The 27,467-nt window shown below is 39.3% G+C and overlaps 1 protein-coding gene across 18 annotated transcripts in view; it reads left to right on the top strand.

Annotated features, from left to right (window-relative positions):
• Positions 1-27,467, top strand: part of TCF4 (transcription factor 4) — a 325,294-nt gene that overhangs the window by 165,552 nt on the left and 132,275 nt on the right. For all 18 annotated transcript variants that reach the window (XM_075128378.1, XM_075128375.1, XM_075128376.1 and 15 more), the window contains one exon: positions 8,316-8,380. In XM_075128378.1, coding sequence (XP_074984479.1) covers positions 8,316-8,380 — 65 coding nt within the window. The remainder of the gene's footprint in view (positions 1-8,315; positions 8,381-27,467) is intronic.

Raw genomic sequence — 27,467 nt, 5'->3', positions numbered from 1 at the left:
GGTTTTCAGACTAGATGGTCATCCCTCTCAGCCTTAAAATCTGTGAATCTATGAAAAAAGGAATGCCTAAGTTCAGAGGCATTTTAAATTTAGAAAAGATCATTATTTAAAAGAAAAATAGTCTTTCACCTCTATACATTGAGTTTAGTTGAATAGTTGTTCATTAGTGAAACATATTTGGTAACCTGAGATTAGTTTCTGTAGAATAAACAGTTTTATGAGATAAACAAATTTAGAGGTCCATCACACTGAGGTAATAAGATTTCTTTAACCCAGGAAATGTAATTTCTTCAAAGCCCATTGGATATCACTAACTGTTTTTGTTTAACCACTTTCTTCATGAAAATTCTGTGAGTTTGTTACATTTGTATTCTGCTCCCAGTCAGTGAATGTACTGGATACAAAGCACATTATTTGCATGGTTTCTCTTACTGTTAAGAAATGATAATACTGTCCTGTGCACTGGTTAAGGGCCTTATCCTGCAAGGTGTTGAACACCTGTTGCAAAGTGCTGAACAAAAAGTCAGTGGGAGCCAGAGGGTACTCACCTCTCAAAAGATCAACCCTTAACTTACAGTGGTTATATAGCAATATATTATCAAGACAAGTAGTAACTCTCAATGGCACAAGTAAATGGTTTTATTCTTACAAACTCAAAAGAAGATTGTACCACCATTACATTGAATAGTTCCTTAATTCTCAAATAGTCCCATTGATGTCAGTGGGACTACTCAAGGAATAAGGTACTGTTTTATATAAAAGTAGCACAAACTAGTACATTGTCAGCAGTTTCTTACTGTTACCATTTTCAGTGCCAATTTTTCAAGGGTTTTTCATTTAAAAAGCAGACTTAACAAAAAGCCATGCATCACTGTTATATACGGTAGTAGATGGGTAGATTACGGAGATGGGATGTGTAAGCAGCTTGCCTCAGTCTTTTGACTTGGGATCAATATTTTATGAACCTGCAGGCCTCAGCCCCACAGCTCCCATTGGCTGCGGTTCCTGGCCAATGGGAGCTGCAAAACCAGCGATCTGGGCGGAGGCAGTCCACAGAGCTGCCTGGCTACACCTCAGCCTAGCAGTTGAGTGAGGGGGATGTTGCCTCTTCTAGGGAGCCCCCCAGGAAAGCGCTGCCCAGAGCCTGCTCACCCTGTCCCATGCCCCAACGCCCTGCCCCCTCCCACACCCAAACTCTGCTACTTCAGGGAAGGGGGCGGGGGCGTGGTGGCCCAAGACTGCCCCAGCAGCAACTGGTGCGGGGGCTACCTGAGCTGCCCCGAGCCAGGTGCACTGGCCGCTGCAGAAGTCACAGAGGTCACAGAATCCGTGACTTCCAACCTCCGTGACAAACTCACAGCCTTAACCAGGGCCCCATTGTGCTACACACTGCATAAACACAGAACAAATATTAGACTTTAGTGAAACATGCTTAGGTATGCAATTTGGAGCAGCAGGCATTTGCAGGGCCCACATTCTTGCTATATTGCCATTTGGCTTGACAGCATAAAGAGCTCAAGCCTTTGCACACCACCTCTCTATCCCACAACTTGCAGCTCTATTCCTGCAATGTAAGCAGTAGGCAATAGGGGGTGCATTAGGACTGAACATGTGTAACCTAGTAATTCATGTGGAGTAGCCCTTGGCTACTTTTAGCCTGGTTCTTGGGATATGCAAGAAATAGACTTGCCTATTTAAGAATAAAATCAAGATCAACGAGTTGAATTAGTGATGAAATGTCACTTTAACTATGAATTTCCTTGCTTTAGGTTGTTTGTCAGTTCCTTAATGTTATTTTAGTGTAGGGTTTTAGGATTTAATTTCCTTTATATTTTGATGGTACTGTTTAAAAAAAATATAATCTCCCCTTGCATTGGCATCGTAAAGTCTCTAGGAATCATTACTGTTTACTGCATGTCAATGTAAGTGCAGAAAGCCCTTTTCATTTAAAACAAAAGAAAACAAAGTGTGCTTCTGCTAATATTGTGCCAGATCTCTGGCACATTTTAACTGGGTTTGATGCCATTAAAATTATTGGGATTACTACTTCCCTTGATTTTATATCTAGTTCGTGGGCCCTTCTTTAGATCTGATTCAGTGTTGCGTATCGTTGTTTTGTATTGCACAAATTTAGCTTAAAATTTGCAGGATTTTTCTTATTGTCAGTACTTCACGTGTAATACAAAGAATGAAACAGCTCATTGACATGATACTTCCATTACCATTGGATATGATTGTAGTATAAATTATACTATGCAAAACCCTATTGAAATAAATTGGATATTGTGCATTATGCATTCTAGACATAAAAGTATGAGAGAAACATAGATAGCTCCAAATCCTGTGCCCAGCCGGACTAACTGTGTTGGATATCTGTGTGCAGGCAGAAGGAAGAAGAATTATACCTCTGTCCAGGCTTCAGAACACTATGGTATATCTATGCTGGAGCAGGGAGCAAGCCTCCCTGCCTGGGTAGATATACTTGGCTAGCTAGGCTCAGGTGAACATGCTAAAAATAGCTGTGTAGATTTGAGGTGGTGGCTTGGGCTCTCAAGACCACCCAGTTACTGGGGTCTGAGCTTGGGTGGGTGGCCCAAACTATGGCTCAAGCTGCAGCATCTGTATGGATATTTTTAGCCCACAAGCTTGAGCTGAGCTAGCACTAGTCTGTCTATCCAGGCTTGGAGGCTCACTCACAGCTGTAGTTTAGATGTACCCTACTAGAGCTGATCTACAGATGTTGCTAAAGCCCAGTAGCCTCTTAGATCATTTTGCACTTGATCCATGGTGGAGAATAGCTATTGAATCTGTTTGGCAGCAAATCCACCTACTCTGCCCTCTGTCCCTCCACAGGACTAGTCTCCAGTATACACAACGGATGTGCACACCTGTTCTGGCTCCTGGACTCCTGCAATGCACTGCACCCTCTCCACCATTCCAAAATATAATGAGCAGCAGGATAAGAAAGCCAAAACAGTATGAAAAGTAGCTGTTGCACAAAAGGAATAGCAACTGTTCAAATGTGAAAGGGGTTGGTTCAATTCCCTCCCCCACCCCCTGGCATATAATGAGGGGTGGGGTTCTGTTTTTGCTTTCTTAGCGGGAAAAGATGTCAAGGCCAAGAACTTGCATTTTAAATTGAGTCTAATTATAAATTAAAATTACTCAAATTTTCAAACTCTAATAAACAAAATCAAAATGAAAATCCTGACAGACCGAAACACTGCTCTTGTAAACTGTTGTGCAGTGTTGCTTGTGCTGTTCAATAGGCGCTGCATTCCAGCTCAGTGGGGTGGCTACACATCAGTGGTGAGTTAAATGATTCTTGATGCCTATCAATATAAAAGGGTCAATCCTGCATTTGCTGTGCACCAAAACTCCAACAGACATCAGGGAAGTGTAGAAGTATGTGGGGAATCTAGGCTCAGGCGAAAAGTCGCGTGATCCTAATGATGATGTAAATTAAACCTTATTATTTGTATATTAATAACATTGCACATTGTTCATTGTATATTGACCAAATATGAAACTGTATGTGAAGTTGAGAAAAGAAGTTTTCCATTACAAACCCCTCTTGAGTTGCTGATAACTTCCTCCAAAATATACTTTAGATTTGACATTTATGATGCTTGGTGATTTTTCCCTCTCCTTAATTTGTCATTCTCCTTGGGTGGACCAATCAGCCCATCCTTGAGATGTTCTTGAGACATCCTTTCTTCCATGGCTGGTGAATGCAGAACAGAGGAAGAGGAGACAAAAATAAGATTCCAAAAAATGTGAGAAAATACATGATGATGAAATAAGAAGTAGGTCTGAACCAAAACCCCAGACCTGAATAACCCCAAATTCTGAGCTGTTCAAATTCCAACTGAACTCAAATAATATTTTTTTAACTGGCCTTCTCTTTGTCATGGACTTAAGCAAAACCAAAATTTAAACATGAAATCTCAGAGTGTTGGAAATCTGGGTCTCAATTTTACTGCTTGAGCTGATCTCTAGAAAAATCTGTCAGACATGAAATCAACATAAACATTGAACTCAAATCATCTATAACAATAGCTGCACTTCTTTTTTCCTTAGCAGATGGAAAGAGTTGCCTCCTGTCTCCTTATTCTGCATACTAAAGACAAGGTGCCCTATCTCTCAGGGCAAAGGAAAATATAGTGGAGAATTAGATGACTTGCATTTATGCTTTGGAAGTTGCTTAAATTTTCTACTTAATTTGATTAATTTTTCAAAGTGCACCATGGAGAGGCAAGTGGCTTCTTTATTGATTGATTGTCAGTCCTACGCTGCTCTCTTTCTTACAGTAAAACTAAAATGCTAGCAAATGTAGCTTAAGCAATCATTTAGTTCTGTTTAGATAAGCAATATTTTTGTTTCTTGTGAGTGTTTATAGAGTATAAAACTGCAGAATCAATGTGTTTGTCAGAAAAGAGGAGCTGCATGTTGTCCGTTCTTTGTTAATAGTTAGTTTGATTGGCATACATTGTGTCAATTAATTGAAAAGAGTTTTTTTACAATTACTTCTATTAATAATAAAGATGCTTTCTATACATTATTTTAAGGACACGGCATGCATCAAAGTTATTTAACACTCTACTGAAGGTCAACTGTATTTATGAAGCTTTGATTCAATTGTCAGAACATAAAGCCACATAAGGATATATCTTTTGTTACATGTGCTCCGTGCTAGAAACAGTTGGCACATTTTAACATTTGGTCCTCTAGGTAGAAAAATTAATCAAATGTCTGACAAGATATTTTCTTGGTCTGTATTTCAAGCGCCCCCCACCCCTCCCCGTTTTTTACAGCACATATTACTAACGGGTACTTTTAGTTTTTAAATTATGGACATCAGTACTCCATGCAGTAAAAGACTTGAGCGATTAATGCTACCCTTATGCCTCTTTTGAGTAGTTTTAGCCATGGGGCTTGGCACTGCCACCATTGTCTTTGTGCCAAAAAGTATCCGCAGCGGCTGCCGCATTCTAGTACTAGAGGGTTGTCTCGAAAATTCCGCAGTGAACGCGTCGGGTTTCGACATCACTGTAGACTCTCTCTTAAACCTTTCTTTCTTTCTGTTTTTTGTTTTTTTTTTTTTTTTTGTAAATAATCTTTAGCTTTGACAAACCTTAGTTAGAAAACACATACTGTTGTGTTAGGGTGACGAAAAATGAGACGCAGCGTACAGTAAATGGAGAAATTCAGGAGAAGCTTTTGTATTTGTGAGCACAAATAGTTACTTTAAGAGCCTCCTCTAGCATATTATCAGCACTCTTGCAAATTTTATTATCGGAAGCAAATGTGCCAGTGAATTTTAAGCAGAAAATCAACATCAAGACTGTAGCTAATTTTAAATGGACAATTTATACAAAAGAAATTTTGCCTACAAAATGAAGTGTCATTACAAAAAAATGTTAATTTCATAATTACAATTGATTGTGAAAGTGTGTGTGTATGTGTGTATATATATATATATATATATATATAAATTTTTTTTAAATGGTTTCTTGATATTCTCAAAAATTGTGGTTTTGTTCTTAATAGAGAAGCAGATTTCTAGCTGTATTTTGGAACAAAAAAAAAAAGATGTAATAAAGTTAAGGGCTTACACTGTCAGAATGAAATGTTTTCACTCATGATCTCCAAAGCTATCTTTTTGGTGGTAAAAGTGGATGCTACAGATGAAATCTTTACAAGGAGCATAATCCTTTAAAAAAAAAAATTCAATCTCCTGCTGGCTGCTGTGCTGCTTTGGTACCTCACAGACTTCGACAGAGTCCTGGACGAGTGCCCATTGATGTCATGGAAACACTCAAATTACTGAGAATGATTCATGTCTATGCTGTTCTCTTATCCTCCCCCACACAAATAGAAGTAGATTTTTAACCCTGACAACTTGTAATTTGCAGTGGGTTTATTTTTATATCTGGATAAATATTTTTTAACAACTGAAATTAAGATGAGGCAGCTTGTATCTGATATGATAGTAAAGAAGACGACTGATACCCATGCAACAAATGAGAATTGCTTTCAGAGTTTCTTGTGTTGTGGCTTGTACTTAGCTTACACACACAGACACACCACCACCACCATCCCTTTTCAATCCTTAGCATTTTTTGTTTGTACTGACTTTCTGACTTTAAAACAAGTAGCCTTATTGGGGTGATGTGAAGTAACATACATAACTCCAAACACATACCAGCAAGATGTTTTGTTTTTAGATCTCGACACTAGCCCCAGGATTCAAGATTAGAATTTGATTGTCATTTCAATATTGTGGTTTTTTTTGTTTTTTTTTCTGTTGAGGCTTCCTCCGCGCTGAATCTGTGGGGGTAACAAAATAGATGTTTCATCCCTTTTTTATTACCAAACAGAAGTCCTGTTGGAAGTTACTAAATATATACAAACAAGTTCTGCAGATTGTTGGTTAATTTTTGTGAAGTAATGAGTTTATTTAAAAAACAACCCACAAAAATTCTTAAATTGTTATACAAAAAGTTTTTATGCTTTTGTTTTTCACTCCAGGGACTAAGAAAGAATATGGTGTGATTACTTTATCCCAAACCTCTCTTACAGGCCAGACCTCATTAATAATATTTCTCAAAGGAGATCAAGAGATATAGTAGCTTTATATATTAAAATAAAAACAGCTGACAAAATGGGATAAAGTATGTTTAGGATAATTTTAAGAACCATTAAAACTTACTGCATACTTCTTATGTAATAATCTGACACAACAAAGGTATTATCTCTATAAAAATCAGACCATACTTGAAAAACTGCTATATTATGTCTTGTTCAATTGACTGAAAATTAGATTTAGTCATATTTTAGACTGCCATTCAACACTTGTCTTCAAGAAACACAATTTTGTCTTCTTAGTCCACTAGCTCTTTTTTTTCCAACACAAAATGCCAACAAAACAACAAGCTTTGCTTGGTCCATGGATATGTTTGTTATTACTACAGCGTGACGTTTCCAAATAAAGTAGCATTTTTGTCAAGAAAATGTTTTGTAATGAATGTGTCCTTGGTAGTGATGTTGAATAAATGATTCACTTTGAATTGGTAATGTAGTGCGTATAGCCAGTTATTACAATTTATTTTAGATTTGATTGGGAAACAATCTGAACCTTAGATCTGCGTTCCCAGGTGTTGTTGGCATTGATAAGTCGCGTGTGTAACATCTGGCCCTTAGAAGCAAGTATTGTATGTGGCATTTTATATGTTCCTAACTGTAATAAGAGCTTCAGAATTATCAACAGTGCCCTTAGTGATATTTGATTTGTTCTTGTACATTTTGTCTGACAGTCATCCTACCATCCCCTTGTCATTATCCTCACCAACTCACGGGCCCTTTTTGCCAGTATGTTTTGTACCAACCTTCCTGATTGTTCTTTGTTCCCCTTGCACATTGTTTAGTGCCATCCAGCTACGACTTAGCGTTCTGCAGCAACTGTCTCTTTCCTGACTGATTTTGTTCAAGACCAGTCTTTCAATTTATAAAGGATCTTTATTTTACTTTTAAATATGGCATACCTGTAGCCAGTGCTATAGCTCGGCTATTGGATCTGTGTTTTAAAGGCCTACTGAAAAAAAATTAGGTACTTAGGGTTGGCATAAAGGCTTGGCAGTCACTGGGCCTCTGTTCAAGTCCCAGCACTGCTGGTACAGTCGGAACTTTGGTGGAGAATGGCAAATTTCCAACCAAATTTCTCTTTCCCAGGTGTAAATTCCATCATCACGTTGATCATGAGGGAATTTACTCTTGGGAAAGAGAGTAAAAAAAAAAAGCAGAATCCTGAACAGTTTCTTTGTTAAGTTCGCCATCTGGAGAGCCTATGATTGATTAGCTCTGCCCTCACCAGTGAGTGTCAGTCTAATCAATGGGAATTACTATGCAGGGGTCACACTATAGGTAGCCTGCCTGCTGTGTAAATAAATAAAAAAAAAAAAAAACAATTGTTCAGCTTGTGAGAGAGAGATGGGGAACAAAAAAAGGGTGTACCATAGATGAGGGGGTGAGAAGTCTATTTGTTTCTATAGAGAAATGGTAGAATCCCGTTAAGTTACAGTTTTAGGAAGTGTGTAGAACAGTATGGCTAAGAATAGGAGGCGTATTTCCATGTTATCATGCCCAGAATAAAGTGTTAATCCCTTTCTGTTGCCTACGTACAGTATGTGGTCAGAAGTGCCTGTTTTACTTATGTAAACACCGATATGGATATGTAGGTTAATTTCATATGAAATATGGAGAGAAGATATATACATTTTGTAACATTTACACACCTATTCATTTTTTATTGACAGGTAAAACTGAAAGGGGGTCATATTCATCATATGGAAGAGACTCAAATTTACAGGGTTGCCACCAGGTAAGTGATAATCTATGCAGTGGAAAGGTAGTGATAAATAGCCTGATAAATTAGCTTTGTTTTGTAAGGTTGATTATCCATTTTAGAGCTTGTCTTCATGATACACAAAACTGTTTGAAAACAGGTATTTCTCAAAATTAATCTTTATCTGCAAATGTGTGTAATACAACTTCTGTCTGAGCTGTTTTAGTGGAGATACAGTTACTGGTTTCTACTAGTATTTAAGTCAGCCTACTGGTATCTCTTAGGCCATTATCAACTATTGATTACTGTCCTTTGAAACAATGTTGTACGGTTTCAGCATAACAGTTCCTTCCTAATGGCACAATTTAAGACATTATAAAAGTGGAAACACACCGCAGAGCATGTGTCAAACCCTGGTTTTGGATGGCTATTGCAATAAATTATAGTTTTCACAGAGTCTGCATGATGTTGTGTGAAAACAGGGTTGTACTGAGGGATAAAAATGTCTGTGAAAATATGATTTGTTGTCCCTTTTTGTTTCTGAATTGTTTTTGGCTGGAAGTCAAGGCCAGCAGGCTAACAGCAAAGCCGTCTCAAGGGAAGCATGCGTGAGCTAGAAAAATAAGAGTAGTTTAATTAAATAATAAAATGCCAGTGTAATACAAAGGTATAGCATGTGTGTGTTTGTGCTTCTGTGCACTCTGCATTTGCATACTTTTAACTCTCCAGAGAGAGTCTGAGTCTAAAAATACTATCAATAGCCAAAAGTCTAAGCTTTGTTTCAAGACAATTGATTTTTTAAAAAGATGCTTTCTTTTTAATTTCAGTAGCAGTATTAATCACATGTTTAAATTCATTTTGTTTTCTGAACAGTGCTAAGCTTCCTTTCCCCTTTATAAGTGCACTTGTTTCTTACTTTGGAAAAGTACTGAAAGAAGTTAATAACCCTTTTTAAAATTCAAAGCTTTATACTTTTTAATTCTGCCACACACACAAAAAGTGTATTATTTTCCTAATGGAAAAAGGAGTACTTGCTCCCTTCATTCCCTTCATATGGCCATGTTCTTTAATAATTCTTTAATAATACAGGTTTCAGAGTAGCAGCCGTGTTAGTCTGTGTCCGCAAAAAGAAAAGGAGGACTTGTGGCACCTTAGAGACTAACAGATTTATTTGAGCATAAGCTTTCGTGAGCTACAGCTCACTTCATCGGATGCATGCAGTGGAAAATACAGTGAGGAGATTTTATATACACAGAGAACATGAAACAATGGATGTTACCATACACACTGTAAGGAGAGTGATCAGGTAAGGTGAGCTATTACCAGCAGGAGAGAAGAAGGGCAGGGGGACACCTTTTGTAGTGATAATCAAGGTGGGCCATTTCCAGCAGTTGACAAGAACGTCTGAGGAACAGTGGGGGGTGGGGAAAATAAACATAGGGAAATAGTTTTACTTTGTGTAATGACACATCCACTCCCAGTCCTTATTCAAGCCTAATTTAATGGTGTCCAGTTTGCAAATTAATTCCAATTCAGCAGTCTCTTGTTGGAGTCTGTTTTTGAAATTTTTTTGTTGAAGAATTGCGACTTTTAGGTCTGTGATCGAGTGACCAGAGAGATTGAAGTGTTCTCCGACTGGTTTTTGAATGCTATAATTCTTGACGTCTGATTTGTGTCCATTTATTCTTGTCCAGTTTGACCAATGTACATGGCAGAGGGGCATTGCTGGCACATGATGGCATATATCACATTGGTAGATGTGCAGGTGAACGAGCCTCTGATAGTGTGGCTGATGTGATTAGGCCCTATGATGGTGTCCCCTGAATAGTGGACACAGTTGGCAACGGACTTTGTTGCAAGGATAGGTTTGTTGTGTGGTGTGTGGTTGCTGGTGAGTATTTGCTTCAGGTAGGGGGGCTGTCTGTAAGCAAGGGCTGGCCTGTCTCCCAAGATGTGTGATGGGTCGTCCTTCAGGATAGGTTGTAGATCCTTGATGATGCGCTGGAGAGGTTTTAGTTGGGGGCTAAAGGTGATGGCTAGTGGCGTTCTGTTATTTTCTTTGTTGGGCCTGTCCTGTAGTAGGTAACTTCTGGGTACTCTTCTGGCTCTGTCAATCTGTTTCTTCACTTCAGCAGGTGGGTATTGTAGCTGTAAGAACGCTTGATAGAGATCTTGTAGGTGTTTGTCTCTGTCTGAGGGGTTGGAGCAAATGCGGTTGTATAGTAGAGCTTGGCTGTAGACAATGGATCGTGTGGTGTGATCTGCATGAAAGCTGGAGGCATGTAGGTAACTATAGTGGTCAGTAGATTTCCGGTATAAGGTGGTGTTTATGTGACCATCGTTTATTTGCACTGTAGTGTCCAGGAAGTGGATCTCTTGTGCGGACTGGTTCAGGCTGAGGTTGATGGTGGGATGGAAATTGTTGAAGTCATGGTGGAATTCCTCAAGGGCTTCTTTTCCATGGGCCCAGGTAATGAAGATATCATCAATGTAGCGCAAATAGAGTAGGGCACTAGGGGACGAAAGCTGAGGAAGCGTTGTTCTAAATCAGCCATAAAAATGTTGGCATACTGTGGGGCCATGTGGGTACCCATAGCAGTGCCGCTGATTTGAAGGTATACATTATCCCCAAATGTGAAATAGTTATGGGTGAAGACAAAGTCACAAAGTTCAGCCACCAGGTTTGCTGTGACATTATCTGGGATACTGTTCCTGACGGCTTGTAGTCCATCTTTGTGTGGAGTGTTGGTGTAGAGGGCTTCTACATCCATAGTGGCCAGGATGGTGTTTTCAGGAAGATCACCAATGGATTGTAGTTTCCTCAGGAAGTCAGTGGTGTCTCGAAGAAACTTAGGAGTGCTGGTAGCGTAGGGCCTGAGGAGGGAGTCTACATAGCCAGACAACCCTGCTGTCAGAGTGCCAATGCCTGAGATGATGGGGCTTCCAGGATTTCCAGGTTTATGGATCTTGAGTAGCAGATAGAATACCCCTGGTTGGGGTTCCAGGGGTGTGTCTGTGCGGATTTGTTCTTGTGCTTTTTCAGGGAGTTTCTTGAGCAGATGGTGGTGTTTCTTTTGGTAACCCTCAGTGGGATCAGAGGGTAATGGCTTGTAGAATGTGGTGTTGGAGAGCTGCCTAGCAGCCTCTTGTTCATATTCCGACCTATTCATGATGACAACAGCACCTCCTTTGTCAGCCTTTTTGATTATGATGTCAGAGTTGTTTCTGAGGCTGTGGATGGCATTGTGTTCTGAAGGGCTGAAATTGTGGGGCAAGTGATGCTGCTTTTCCACAGTTTCAGCCCATGCCTGTTGGCGGAAGCTCTCTATGTAGAAGTCCAGTTAGTTGTTTCGATCTTCAGGAGGAGTACACCTAGAATCCTTGTTTTTGTAGTGTTGGTAGGAAGGTCTCTGTGGATTAGTATGCTGTTCAGAGGTGTGTTTTTTTCCCCCGCTTACTGTTCCTTACACGTTCTTGTCAACTGCTGGAAATGGCCCACCTCGTTTATCACTACAAAAGGTTTTTGTTGGTTTTTTTTTCCCTCTTCTTCTTCTCTCCTGCTGGTAATAGCTCACCTTACCTGATCACTCTCGTTACAGTGCGTATGGTAACACCCATTGTTTCATGTTCTCTGTGTATATAAAATCTCCCCACTGTATTTTCCACTGCATGCATCCGATGAAGTGAGCTGTAGCTCACGAAAGCTTATGCTCAAATAAATTTGTTAGTCTCTAAGGTGCCACAAGTACTCCTTTTCTTTTTAATAATACAGGGAAACAATATATTTTAAATTAAAGAAAAACATGTTTAATTTAGCATAGAAAAAGGTAAACAGCCCCAGTAATTAAATAGAATTTTACCTTCAGAGTGCACACAGGTATCTACTATATCTTGAAAAGCTGTCATTCTGCTCCCTTCCCTACATCTGTTAGCAATTTCAAGTTTTGACTCTCCAGCATACTCAGATATGCCATCAGCTCTATCTAGTTCTGCAGCTAAAGATTTGTTGAGATGAGACCAACTGTGGTTGGGTCAGGGACTGAGTACAGCACATGTTATAGAGAGCAGTTCATCCCAGTTTATTTGGAAAGAATTCCACAGGAAAGAAATTTGCAGCCATTCCAGTGCAACGGAAATATCGTTGGAATGTGAGTGCAAATGTTCAGTGCAGATAACTTGGGCAACGAGCCTCTCAGTGCTATGTCTAGTGTAAAGCTTTCAATTCCTGTAGAAGGTCTGTTCCGAGGTATCTTGTTTCGGAGGGCTAAGGCAGAGGTCATTAGAATTTTGGGGAGAAGGAGACTGACAACATGCTTCCCTTTTGTAGATGGTGATTGAACAGGCTATTTTCAGTGGGGGGCCCCCTTTGTTGGCCAATGAGACAGTAGTCTTGCTTGTCCCTGCTTCTTTTCTGACTGATAGGAATTGGCATGATTCCTTACAGCTATCAAGATATCCTCTGCTGAGTAAGACACCTCTTCAGCTGTGAAATCATCATTCGTATTGGTTGAGTTTTTCGATGCTTTATGTACAAAATAGTATATACTGGGCTTAATTGGAAAGGGATAATTGGGGAATACTTTTTTCCTTGTTTAAAGCAAAACTATCACATTTTAAATACTACACGGAGCAGACAGAAAGACGAGGGATTCCTCCTAGTACGTGTTTACCAATCCAGCCATGAACATATATGCATATTTATACACTTACGTGAAAATACCTATTTGATTATGGACACTACTATAGACTTTAAAAATCTGAGCCGTAATGTATTTGAAATAAATTACAGAATTATTGAAGTTATCACAATAAGTAGATAAATGCAGAAAATTTTAGGGTAAAACTTGTAATTCCATCCTTATTTCAATTGAAACAACTACACTAGTTCTATATTCGTTTTAGGATCCAGGTCAGTATAGTCCTTCTTCTTTTAAAATCACTTCATGCTTAGACCTGGTCTGTTTCTATTACCAGCCCACATTCCTGCACTCATTTACCACTGATCTGATCACATGCTTTCTCTGTCCATATTGTCTTATTACTCTTGGTGCGAGAGTCTTCTTCTTCGCAGCCCTAGCCACCTAGAATTACCTTCCTGTTTCTTTCCTTCTCACTAACTCTGTCTATCATTTCTACTCTCATCTGAAAACATACCTTTTTTCCTTTCATTATATTTTTAAATTTCTCTTTCACTCTGTTATTATTGAGCTCTATCTCACAGTACCTATAGTAATGTGAGAAATATTTAAGGGATCTAGAAAGACACAATACCAAAAAAAGTTTTGCTATGTCTTAGTCTTCCTTGATACCCTGTATGAAGAGTTGTGCTGCAATCCCTATATTCACTGAAGTGATTTAAGGATGACTGATGAGCATAGATCTGTATATTCTTGATTCTGGAGCCAAGAGGGCCAACCTCAGAAACGTTGCCAGAAGCGGGTGCATATATTATTACTTACACTATGTCCTGCCTAGGGGGCCCAGCTGAGATGCTCCATTGTGCCAGATATAGTACAAACACACAGTAAGAGCCCGTCCCTGCCCTGAAAAGTTTACAATGTAAATAGACAAAGAGTGGGGGAAAGGATGTATTATTAGCTCTATTTGATAGATGAGGAGTTGAGGCACAGAGGTATTAAGCAGTTTGTCCAAGGTTACATAGGAAGGTTGTTACTCATAGACAAAATAGACCTGCCACTGATTATTAGTTTCCCTCTTAGCTGAGAGAGAGACAGACCATTAGATTTAGGCTTCCAGATAATAGTTCTATCAGGAACCACTAAAGTATCAATAGTTGAGGACTAGGAGCAATCTAGAAACCTACTGGAAGCTTTCGTAGATGTGTTTTTGTCCTTATTGGGAAGGTGTCACTTACTGTCCCTTCACATCTAAGGTAAAACCTGAATACCAGAGACAGTTTGGGAGTAACAGCACAGACAGTATAGCACATGTTAAAGCTTGGGTTTATCAGCAAATCCTGAGTGACTGGTATAGTCACATGCCCCTTCTTGCTAAAGGTGAAAGGAGTGTGCAGAACTGTGTTGACTTTGGAAAGGTAAATTGCTGCCTATTGATATGATCCATATCTAGTGCTTTGTATAGGCGAGTTCCTGGACCAAGTAGGATAGCAACGTTGGACTTGCTATCATATTAATTTTGTCTTAAAGAAAACTTTCTCCACCTAAACAGCAGCAGCAAAGGCCTGGAGTCTCCATTCCTTCACCCAATTGACATTAGCGAGATGTAAACTCTACCACACCGTACCCTACTTATCTCAAGGTGATTTTAACTTCAAAGACTGGGACCGACTCTTGCTGCCATTGAAGACAAAGCAAAACTTCCATTGACTACATGGGAACAGGAACAGCAGGCCCCTTGTGGGACTCGCTCAATTCCATTAAAGATGAAAAACCTACAAAACAAGCATGACTGCGACTAAGACACTTTTCACATATTAGGTGGAATCCCAGCTCCACAGAAACTCCCATTGCCTTCAATGGGACCAGGAATTCACCCATTGTCTTAATGCTGCCCTGCTTACCATTTTCCACCAAATGGGGATTTTTAGTGTGTTGGTATATGGAGAGGTTATAGAATGTATTTGTCTAACAGTGATGCTGATTACTATTTGGATGGCTAATGTTTTACACAAAATAGAACAATACGCCTGGTTCCTGAGCCAAAGAGTTTAGTCTAAATCAGCATGTTGTAATCTCAGTTTAAGCAGCTGCAAGTATAAAAGAGTTATATGAAATGATTGTGACATAGAATCAAATCTTAAAAATAGTTTGTTTTATCAACAGCTCTAATAAGGGGGCTTCCCTTCACAGTGATGAATGTCTCCAGAGGAAACAGAAGCATGTTCTAGTGGGTCTATGAATCAGGATATCTGGGTTCTGTTTATAACTGCCACTAATTTACTGTGTGACCATAGATGAATCATTTAATCATTTTGTGCCTCAGCTTCCCATCTGTCAGATGAGGATGGGGTGTTTTCTTAATTCAACAATATTTACAAAACACTGAGATCCTTGGGTGGAAGGTGCTGTGGATGTGCAAAATATTATCATTAGACTCATAGTATTGTATGCTGTGTACAGTAGTATGGATCCATTAATCAGCTGATAGTTGATGTGACTGACAATTACATTACGTCAGTGGTGATTTGTGAATAGTCTGGAGCCACTGAGATGTGGTAAGCAAAAGTTAATAAAAAATCATGAATGAAGAAAGAGCATTAAAGCACTAACGTAAAAACAGCCTGTTTTTTCAGAATTACCCCTTAAATTTCTGAAGTAGCATATGGATTGTAGCAGCATGACTCCTACAGGCATTAATGGAAGTCACAGTGCTTTGAAAATTTAGGGCTGTCTTTTAGCAGATGCACAGTAGCCAATAGTCAGTTTTTAACACTTTTAATTAAAAATAAAACAATCCAAAGGTGACTAGTTGTTATTACTAGCACATTGGGGAAAAAAGGTGGCTAAATTCTGGCCTTGAATGTGCTGCTCCCTTTGATGTTTACAAAATGTTCATTGAAGCCATTTGGAGACTCACCCACCTCTGAAGACTGAAACTGGTTCTGGTAAAAGATTTTATAGTTCGAATACAAGGTAAAATGCCAAATTAGCCTATTTTACTTTTTTATTCTCCTCTAACTTAAAAAGTTTCAAAACTAATTATAACTAAATTGCATCCAAAATGAGAACATACCCACCAAGCTCCAGCCTGTTGCAAGATTTTGTGGCAGAGAAAAAGGTTTATAAATGGTAAGTCTGACAGGGCGTGAAAGGTGAACAGAAATGACCTTTCCTTCAGTGTCAGTACAAATGAACATTATTAGAAGCGTTTCATCATAAAAACAGCTGCTTCCTTTTTACTGTTTTTGTGGGTACCAAAGGACAGGCCTACAGCACCTAAACTTTCTGCTTTGCTGACACATTCCAGCTTTCACTGAGATGATTACATTAGTAGCACTTGAAATCAGCACCAGAATACTGATCAAAAAGCGGTAAACTTAGAAGTCCTGAAAAGTGAGATGCATGCAGCCTTTTTTAGCGCCCTCCCCCCACACCCCGGCCCTTGTCCCTCTGCACAGACTCTGTCTTTCTCCACACATACAATTTTTCTTTCATCTGTTAGTACAGATCCCCGCACTTGGGATTTGCCTGCACAATCCACACAGGTCTAGAACCTTCCAGAAAGCTCTGACTGTTGGTGGGGCAATTCTCCTGTGCGTGAAGCCATGGAATGCTCCCTGTGAGGCTCTTTGCATGGGCATGTGCCCTCCCTCCCCTCTTGCCCCCCAATTTTTTCCAGCTGCCAAAGCAGCAAGTCAGAACTTGCTCTCCACTTTACTGAATAGCTCATAAATGCTAATGAATAGCTAGAGTGGACTTTCAAGTGGTCCAAGACGGGAGGAAGGAGAGGAAACTATGTACGCTTGAAAGTCCACTCTTTTGCTGCCTGTTGTGTCTCACTGACAGGAGGTGAAGGTGGGGCAGAGAGTGAGTGCAGGCAATGATAGAAGGGAGAGGTTGGGTGGTAATGGATGATGGGTAGGGAACCCTGTGCAAAGCAGAACAGAGAGTAGAAACTGAAAAGGGGCAGAACAGGTGGACTCTAAAATCAGGCAGACAGATTGAGGGGAGGCTGATGTGGAAGCAGGAGCAGTGCAGGAGGTTCACTCACCTTCCACCATCCCCAGCCTTTTGCAGGTTCATTTTTCCCCTCAGGCTGTCTCCAACGTCCCAGGTCTGCCTCGCTTTCCCAACTCCTCCTGCTGTCATGCTGGTTGCCTCAGCTGGCCCTACTTTCGTCATCTCCCTCCACTCCCGGCACTTTGCTTTTGAGGGATGCAAAAGATAAGGGGACAGATGCAGAGGAGGAAATAATGACTTCTCACATTGATGAGACATACCACATTGGGAACTGCATAAAACTTCTGCTACCTGAATCTCTGCTACATGAACACGGTACCCCAAAAGTCCTGTGCCAACTTCTCCAGATCTTATTTTCTCGCTACCACAAGACTATATCTTCATCCCCCCAGTCCATCTTGGAGGCTGGGTACCTAGCATATATGATATTTCCCTACTGATTGCATAGTCTGGGAGCTGGACAGCAGGAAGCATCTTTTGAATTTCCTCATGCTACCTGCACAGAGGATCTGATCCTCACTGATAAGACTTCTGCAACTGGAGCAGACTTGTGTGGAGGCGCATGAAGGAACTGCTCTCCTCCCTTGTGAAGATGACTGTGTGTGGGAAGGGAAAAACATTTTTTTTCCTCCACAATGGCCTCATAAATATATCCATTTATGGCTCTCTTTTACCCCTTAGGTCATTTCCTGTGCAACAGGGTTCTATGACAGTGTGTTGCATCCCTCCTAGTATTTTACAAATAGACCCAAACACAGCCTTTTTAAAAAAAATAAAAATTGTTGCTTCCTCAGCATAACAGGGCAAATGTATGGAATGTGCTTTTAAAAGTAGCAAAAATATAGCTAGCACCTCTTTAAAATAAATATTTTAGAAGTGAAGTGAAATATTTGTGGGAAATTTCTGTGGTAAACACATACAGAGTAACTCAGCCCAGCAGTTTGACCCCCTATGCCTTTATATGCAATAAGTGTGTAAATTCTTGCATAATAAGCAGTGTTCTCATGCTGACAAGGAAATGGGTAGCAATACTATTCACCTAGTTTCTTCAAGTGTAAGTACTGAGACTTCTCTTTTCCACTGTGACTTATTTAATTGTTTCAACATTTCTAATAATTTGTAAAGGAGCCCATTAAACATAGGAGGAGGAAGGTCTTAGGGGAATTTTTTATGTGATGCCTACTTTTAAGAGTGTTTTCTTCGTCTGCCCTCCAGTGTGAGATTTAGACAGATGTATATTGTAAAAGCAGATTTCTGTTTTAAGTCACTAAAGAATTACTCTGTCTGTTATTAGAACGTTATCTCTGATACCATTGCACAGGGGCTTTATGCATCCAACAGACCCCACAAATGCGTGCCTGAATCTTGTCCATGCATTCAAATGCCTTTTCTTTCCCCTGAATTGGTCAGGAGTGTGTTTTCAGCATCTTGTGAATTGCTATTGTTTTGTTCTGTTTTGGTTTGGTTTGGTTTTGATGGACTGAACTCCTGTTCATATTAAACAATAAAGTAATAGAAATGACAACACTTCATCAGTGAATGTGGCAACAAACACTGTGTGTGTCTATATGTGAACAGAGCTATCTGCTTCTAATTTGTATTTTCTTCATGAACATCAGGGCACAGAATCTTTCTTTTATTGGTATTGTATACAATAAGTTATTAAATTTCATCTCTGTAATACACCTGCAGTAAAATAACAAAACATTTCTGCACTTAAGGAACATGTGTGTGTGTTACAATGTTCCACCCCTCTACAAACAGCTGCTTACAGATTTCAAGATCCATTGTATAAATTCCCTAGAGCCCACCTCTAATAATCGAGACACATCTGCCATTGCAGTATTATAGGCATATGTAGTTTTATTGAAACTATACCTGTATATAAAAAATTAAATAACTCCTACCTCAATTAAATTGGCAAGCTACCTTTTGTGTAGATCAAATTACAGATCTCTTGAGATATAGTGAGGTTCATTTCATTCTTCTATTACAAATCGCTAAGTATGTTTTTTTGATTGGTCAAATAACTAGATTTCTTTACACTTTGATGGCAAGAGTCTTTTATTATAATTTTTTCTTTGTTTTCTTCCCATATAAAAGCATTCAACTGCTATATTCAGATGACAGAAAAGATTTCTAACAAAACAAAGGAATTCAAGGTTAAGGCTTACACAATATCTGCTCTTAACCCACATTTTTGTGTCCAGACAACAAAAGTGTAAATTCCCTCAAAGAATACTGAAGGATTTTTTTGTGACTATACAAACACGCCAGTTTGTTGACTAGGTAGTGTGTTTATGCAGGATACACTAGTGTCTGACTCTGTATGAAATCAGTTATAAAAACTAAAGTTGTATTGGATTTTAAAGGCATAATTCTGTTAAAGAGACAACTGAATCCAGTAATTGCCATTGTGTCCAATGTTCCTACTAAACTGTCACAACTTCACTTACTACTTACACATACACATATAGCACCACAAAACATTCGTGACTTCCTCAGCATAACAGGGTAGGTGTATGGAATGTGCTTACAGAAACAGCAAAAATATTGCTAGCAACTTTCTAAAATATATATTCTGGAAGTGAAGTGAAATATTTGTGGGAAATTTCTGTGGTAAACGCATGTAGAGTAACTCAGTCAAGTAGTCTGACACCCCCCTCCCCACCCCATGCCTTTTGTTCTAAAGACATGTGCCTGTCTCAAGGACTTTAAATTTATATACAGTGGGTGAAATCCCTGCCCCATTGATGTAAATGGCAAAACTTGCATTAACTTGAGTGGAGCAAGGATTTCAGCCAGTAACTTTTGCAAAAAGGTTTATAGTTCAGGTGAGTTCTTCTTCACTCAGCGCACAGTCAGCCTGTGGAATTCCTTGCCTGAGGAGGTTGTGAAGTCTAGGACTATAACAGGGTTTAAAAGAACTGGATAAATTCATGGAGGGTAAGTCCATTAATGACTATTAGCCAGGATGGGTAAGGAATGGTGTCCCTAGCCTCTGTTTGTCAGAGGGTGGAGAAGGATGGCAGGAGAGAGATTATTTGATCATTACCTGTTAGGTTCACTCCTTCTGGGACACATGGCACTGGCCACTGTCAGTAGACAGGGTACTGGGCTGGATGGACCTTTGGTCTGACCCAGTATGGCCATTCTTATGTTCTCAGAATTGCCACCTGTCACAGTTTTTGCTGAATTGTCTCACTTTGGAAGGCAGAAGTGTTACTCCAGGTCCTGAAATCAGTTCCAGTGCCCATGAAACACCCTGTGATCATGGTTATATTGTGGTTTGACCTATGTTGTAACACTAATTTAATAACCTAAGTAAAAGTTTTCTTGTCAGACAAACTTATAAAAGTGATAAACTTAAGTTCAGGTGTCTGTGTGGCTTATTTAGTAGGTGTTCTCCTGAATCTTAGCTAGAAAGGCAAAAGTTCATAGTCTGCTCCATAACTGGAGAAATGCAGAAATGTAACACTGAAGTTCAGTTATAAAGGGAAGTGCTTTACTTTTTGAAGTGCAGTCCTTTGGATCAGATGTTAAACCAAGTGCTATCTTGGTAAAGCTTTAAGTTCTGAAAGCACTGTCCAAAAACTGATATCCTGGACACCAAATAATACGGCTGCTTATAATGTCCAGCAGTAGGTGTGTACCATGGTTGAATGCCAGTGGCTACTCCATTTGCTGCTGCAGTCATTGTATATGATATTATACATCATATATTATATTATATTGTATATTGATCTGATGCTTTGAGATACCTTGAATGTGAGAGATGCTAAAAAAATGAAGCTATATTGGTGCCTGCAGTCATACCACGTTATATTGAGATCTTGTCGTAGCTCCTAAGCTCAGCAGGGTCATGAAAAGCCACAGTACTATAAGAAAAAAGAAAAGGAGTACTTGTGGCACCTTAGAGACTAACCAATTTATTTGAGCATAAGCTTTCGTGAGCTACAGCTTACTTCATCGGATGCATTCAGAATGCATCTGATGAAGTGAGCTGTAGCTCACGAAAGCTCATGCTCAAATAAATTGGTTAGTCTCTAAGGTGCCACAAGTACTCCTTTAATAAGCCAGAGATCTTTGTTCCCTCTAAATGGGCCAACTGACTACTCCCTAGATACATCAAGATACCCAGTTCAGATTAATTGTAACAAAGTTAGATTTAATTGGCACTATTACTGAAATATTGCTCTTGAACAATAAGGCAATTTTAAAAATAATGTTTACTGCTGAAAGCGTCAGTTTTCCTCCAATTTCCACCAACTCCCCAGTGTCATCTTTTTGGTATTTGGCACATACTGGCACATTGCCCGTTTCCAACAGACCATTTCAGATAGGTTCTCCCCCACATAGAAGTTATACTGTTGTGCCACCATCTACGGGTATGTCTTCACTGCCAACATTAAAGCGCTGCCCCGGCATTTAACGTGGCTGTGTTGTCATGGCACCAGTGCTAGGATAGAGCTCTCCCAGCGCTGTAAAAAAACCACCCCCACGAGGGGAGTAGTTACCAGTGCTGGGAGTGCGGCTACCAGCACTGGTGCACTGTCTACACTGCCACTTTACAGCGCTGAAACTTGCATTACTCAGGGGGGTGTTTTTTCACACCCCTGAGTGAGAAAGTTTCAACGCTGTAAAGTGGCAGTTTACACAGGGCCTAAGTCTAACGTGAATTACCTGCTCTTTTGCAGAGAGGATGAATATGAATAGCAGCTTTAGTCAGTCTTAATTACCATGTAAAAGGAGATGTAGGACCTTCAGATTCAGCACAGTTTAAGATGGGGAAATAAGTTTTTTTTAAAAAGCACAGGGAACAGGCAGAGAACACTAACTATTAAAGTAATCAATATTTTTACCACAGATAAAATTTAGGCTGCATACTGGCTGTCATAGCTATTAAATTCTTTCTACAGTACATTGAATGCCTGTTGCTTTAATTGGGAAAGATATTTTACTTCACCTCTCACTCTGAAAGCTGTTGTGAAATGTGTTTTGCACAATTGGAATAGTTACCAGTCTCTCAGTGGTGCTTGCATTTTAATGGTGAAGTTTAAAGTGATCCCTTTACATACATATGGTCAGAGTTTCAAAACCTGGCCTCCCTCTTTTTGCCCATAATTTTCACATACAATAATTGCATCTTCAATTATTTGCAAGCATAATTTATGTAATCTTAGTACCTGATTGCACCCACAAATCAGATGATTGAACATGCAAATGACATAAATTGAGAAAACAAATAATTGTGAGTGCAGAATTGCTTATGGGATTTTTTCACTTGCAAAACTGCCTGATCCAAATGGATGGACCAGATAAGACTGTGCTGAAAATTAGGCCCCTGGTCTGTGAGCTTTTCACAGAACTTTGATGCTTCCAAAATGTTAATTAATAACTAGTTCTTCCAATGAATAAACACTATTGCTTCATATATAGCAATTAAGGTATCTCAGATTATTTCATCAAACAATGTGCAGTGATTGTGTAGATAAATGGGGAAGCTATTTGTGAACTCAAGAGCACTTGGAGTCCGTATTCAAATAGAGGGAAAGTAGGCCTTGACCCTGTAGTTATCCTCTTTTAATAAAAAGAGCTTTGGGCTTTTTAACTTCCTCTAGTACAAAGGATGTGGAGAAAGAGGGTGGTTTGACATCTTATCTAAAGGACTGTTGTTCTAACAGCGCTCCCTCCCCATAACACACATCTTAGTACAGCAATTCAGTGTTAGCTTTAGGCATTAATCCCAATTCCTAGTGTGGACGCACAAATCGTATTCTTTTGGCCCAGAGGAGAGACTTGGACTAGTTGAGTCACACTACCTATTTATTATTATTTTATTTTATTTATTTGTACTGTAAGAGTAGTAATTACATTACAGCAAGGAGAAATTTGAGGGAAACTATGACATTCTCCCATCTGTGGATCTTTGGAACATCTGGATGTAATGACACTGAAATGGTATATCACCTTCTACACCAAAACCTCCACAACCAACCAACTAATCTTGAGGCACAATCTTTCTTATGGCTTCTCAGTGCATGCAGGGAATGGGCAGTTGTCTCCATACTTCAGGGTGCACAGATTATTCTCCCTGGTGTGCCAGCCCTTCTCTGTGGGCAGGTGTGGGGTTGTGGTGGAGCACGGCCCACCACTTTTGATGGTTCCTCCATACCTCACACCTGAACCAAACTTAACTAGCCAGTTTTCATTCAATATAAAACAGTCATTTAACCAGCTCTACTTTTTAGGGCTTGAAAGCTGTTTTCTAAATTGTTGTTGCTATTTATTACTAAGTTGGGGTTTTGTATGTATTTAGCGCTTCTGAAAGATATCACAACTGCTATAAAGATTTGAAGTTCTTTATCCGTACAACAGGTACTCCAGGGGCAGCTGCAGTGCAGACTTGCCCACACTGGTCCTGCCAGTGTGCATCAGCCCTACCATGGGATATAGATTGTCCATACGGTCACTGTCCATTATGCCCATTCAGTCTTTGGCCTCTCTGTAGAAGCTATCAATAAAATGGCCAATTAGAGTGGTTTGTGATTTTGGTTTAGGTGGTATGGATGCATGTCCTTTGAGAGCTGGACAGAAACCACTAAAGCATAACCCACGACCTGTTAGTAAACATTTTTGGTCATTGTGGAACTTGGCTGTATGTAATTGACCTAGAGGTGAAGGGTTCTCTATCCAGCAGATGTTATAATAATAAATCACTCTCAATGCCACTTTTGTCCCCTTCTCCAATTCAGTGTACTATGATGCTCCCTTTGCATACATCTGCCAGTTTGCCAGTCATGATATTCTTCACATTCAGATCCCTCCTAGAGACCTACTTCTTATGAGCATTCCAGTAGTGAATGCATAAAACATGTCCCAGTACATGATTCTCTCTTCTGGACATCCCTAATGCGACCTGTGTTCTCTGTGTCTTGTTTAGTGTGGAAACTATTTGGAGTAGGATTTTCTTTTTTGTTCCATTGCTGTGAAGAGTGCTGAATACATTGTTGGTGATTACCACATAATAAATAATAACAGAGGAGCCAGGTATGTCTTTATGTCTTTGCAGCAGATGAGGTATATGTCTGCCAGACATATAATGCTTGCTGTAGTATGTTTAGCAACAGTGAGAAAGTTAATATTTTTATTTTGTTTTGAAGTTAATGACAGAATGTGGCCATCTGACTGCATTTTATAGGCTTTTCTATTTTAAAAAACTATTTTCTTTCTTTGAAAGGAGGGCTAGGTTGACTATTAAGAGAGCCTGTTTATTTTACTAGTAAAGTAGATCTAGTCAACACTGTGGTTCAGGTAAAGTGGATATTTTCCATATCCTTGCCTTTCAAAACTATCTTGGGAAAAATATCCATATAATGTCTAATAAAACTGAATATATGTCTGGAATGTAATGCACAGGGGTATTTCTATCTTTTTTACATACTGTCATAACATATGGGGTTAGTTTTACAATGCATGTGTTAGATAAATAGACATTGTGACAAAAACTGGATGCAAAGTGTACCTACTGTAATTGCACTAAGATGAGCAATTCATCCTGCCTAGTGGAAAACTAGAAAGGTTTAAGGTTTTTAATTTTTCTTTTAATGAATTTAACACTAGAGAAAGATGATAGACTGACAGGCTTGGAAACTGTAATCCTTTACCCAGAGTCCTCTACCCATGTGACATAGACAGTGGGACTGCAAGCTTCTTTACAATGCTCTACAAATATGTCTTCCCCGTGACCTGGAAGTGGTGGGTCTTCAGCCTTTATGTCCATACAATTTTTGGTGCCTCTGCTGAGAACAACAAGAGTACTAAATAATTTGTGCTGGCAGGGCTTGAAAATCCCACTTGCCGCTGACAAGTAAAATGTCCCCTCTGGAACAATTTCCCAGGTCTTGCTGCAGAGGACCTCTGGCACTGCAGATTTCCTCTTTCTGTGAGCGGTTGTCCAAAACATGTCCAAGTGGTTGGACCCTGGAGCATTGTTTCACCTTTTCATAGGTACAGGGAGTGAAGAGATCCCTTAAATTGGGCTTCTGCCCTTAGGTTGGCAGTTCAAATTCAGGGTTGAATTTATTAGCTGGTAAGGCAAAGACTTGGGAGTCAGAGTACCTGGATTCTATTCTTGACTTCCTCTGACTAAAGGCCTTGTCTACATACAAACTTGCACTGGTTTAGTTAAATCTCTACATTCCCATGTAGACACTTCTGTTTCATTTGGGTGGCTTATTTTGGTTTCAGAGTAGCAGCCGTGTTAGTCTGTATTCGCAAAAAGAAAAGGAGGACTTGTGATGCCACTAGTACTCCTTTTCTTGTTTTGGTTTAGCTTTAACCTCCTCAGAGCTGGTTTAAGGTAAAGTGAAATAAGTCTGGTTTAATGCAAAATAAGTGTGCACATAGCCTTTTACACTAGATTAACTGAATTAGTTTAAAATCACATCTTAAATTAAACCAGTGGAATTCAGCTTGTAGACAAGCTCTTTCTGTGTGATCCTGGAAAGTCACTTAACCTCTCTTTGCCTCAGTTTCCCCATTTATACAGTAGGAGTAATGCATGCTCTCCTACAGATGAAAAGTTATATGCAAATAGGAATTAGTATTGTTATTTTTTCATGTATGAGGGTGATTAAGAACATAAGAACGGCCATACTGGGTCAGACCAAATTTCATCTAGCCCAGTATCCTGTCTTCCAACAGTGGCCAGTGCCAGGTGCCCCAGAGAGAAATAACAGAACAGGTAATCATCAAGTGATCCATCCCCTGTCGCCCATTCCCAGCTTCTAGCAAACAGAGGCTAGGGACACCATCCCTGCCCATCCTGGCTAATAGCCATTGATGGGCCGATACCTGCATGAACTTATCTAGTTGTTTTTTGAACCCTGTTGTAGTCTTGGCCTTCACAACATCCTCTGACAGAGAGTTCCATGGATTGACTGTGCGCTGCGTGAAAAAAATACTTCCTTTTGTTTGTTTTAAACCTGCTGCCTATTAATTTCATTTGGTGACCACTAGTTCTTAGGCTTTGGTGAATGGGCCCACTATATTTGTAAAAAGCCAACACATGCCAACAGTTCCCACAGTTCCCATGGTTCTAAGTAAAGAGAAATGCTGCAGTATCCCAGTTACTACTGCCTAGCCCTTGGCATAAATACTGTCTTTTTAATGGTGGCCACCATATATGTAATGCATTTATATATCAAGGTAGAGACTTTGGGGCTGGGTAGGAGAGAAAGATGTAATTTGTCATAAAGGTTTGATGGAGTGAAACAGGTACACTAATTTGTTCTCAGTTTGTTGAATTCATTCTTTCCTATTTTACATGGGAAGTGTCTGGCACAGATGAAGAAGCCACCTGGTGATCTTGATGCACCCAGGCAATAAAACTTCACCTCTTTTTCTCTCCTTAGGATTGGAATCTTCACCTGCTGGTTGTGTGATACAGTCAGCCTGCAGTATGTACTGCAAAGGGAGAAATGGAAACAAAATCTTTATTCTTAAGCTTTTAATTGAAAGCACATGCACATTTTTTATTTAGAAGTTTTCCTGCAGTGCTAAACTAACTAAAAGACCATGCACAAGACGGCTAGGTACAGCTGCATGGTGCATCATGCTCCATTTTGGCTTCCATGACCATACCACCACTATATTTTTTACCCATCTCAGCTTTAAAAAAAAAAAAAAGGCCTCTGTTTTTTTCACATTACTCGCATCAGCTGAATTTGCTGATATATATTGTGTATAATTTTGTATCCTGTATGAAAACTCAGGGTGTCCTAAACTTTACAGGTGTTGGGGTGTACTTAAAATGAAGACTGATCTGTGTTTTCTTTTACATTAGTTTTATGTTACACTAATATGTACAGTTGTTACAGCTGTATTTCCATGTGAATGGCCTTTGGAATGCATTTATTATATTTTGCCTATATTAAAAATATTGAAATTAGGAGAGAGGAATATAAATGCAGTTAAATGGATACTTTTCACTTTTTAAAAAAATCTCAGAATGAATTAATAGTCACTAAAATATATATTTATATTTGCTTGAGTAACCCTATTCTGTAAAATACAAAATAAACTTAAGTTTATAACAATGAAGACAGTGAACTCCCACACATTTTTTAGTAGTATTGAAATGCCAATCCACTTAGTTTGATAATTTTTAAGGGTCCTTCCCCAAAAAAACAAAAAACAAAAATAAAAACAAACCGTAGCAAAGCATAGCAATGTATTTGTATTTGCAAGAGTTGAATTTTATTTGCAGACATGCATTCGAACAGCAGCAAAACTCACTGTTTATCCTATCCTGCGTAAACAATCTTTAGTTTTCATCTGACTCTAAAGAATATAATAATCTTTTCCCCACCTCCTCTGTTACTATACAAATGTCTTTCATGTTCGGCAGTTTTATAAAGTAGTAAGCATCAGTTGTATCCACAGATGTGCATACTGTCTTC

This window comes from Caretta caretta, chromosome 5 (assembly GCF_965140235.1).
Source record: "Caretta caretta isolate rCarCar2 chromosome 5, rCarCar1.hap1, whole genome shotgun sequence".
In the NCBI taxonomy this organism is placed as follows: domain Eukaryota; kingdom Metazoa; phylum Chordata; order Testudines; family Cheloniidae; genus Caretta; species Caretta caretta.
The sequence above is the reverse complement of the archived record's forward strand: the minus strand, read 5'-3'. Positions and strand labels throughout refer to the sequence as shown.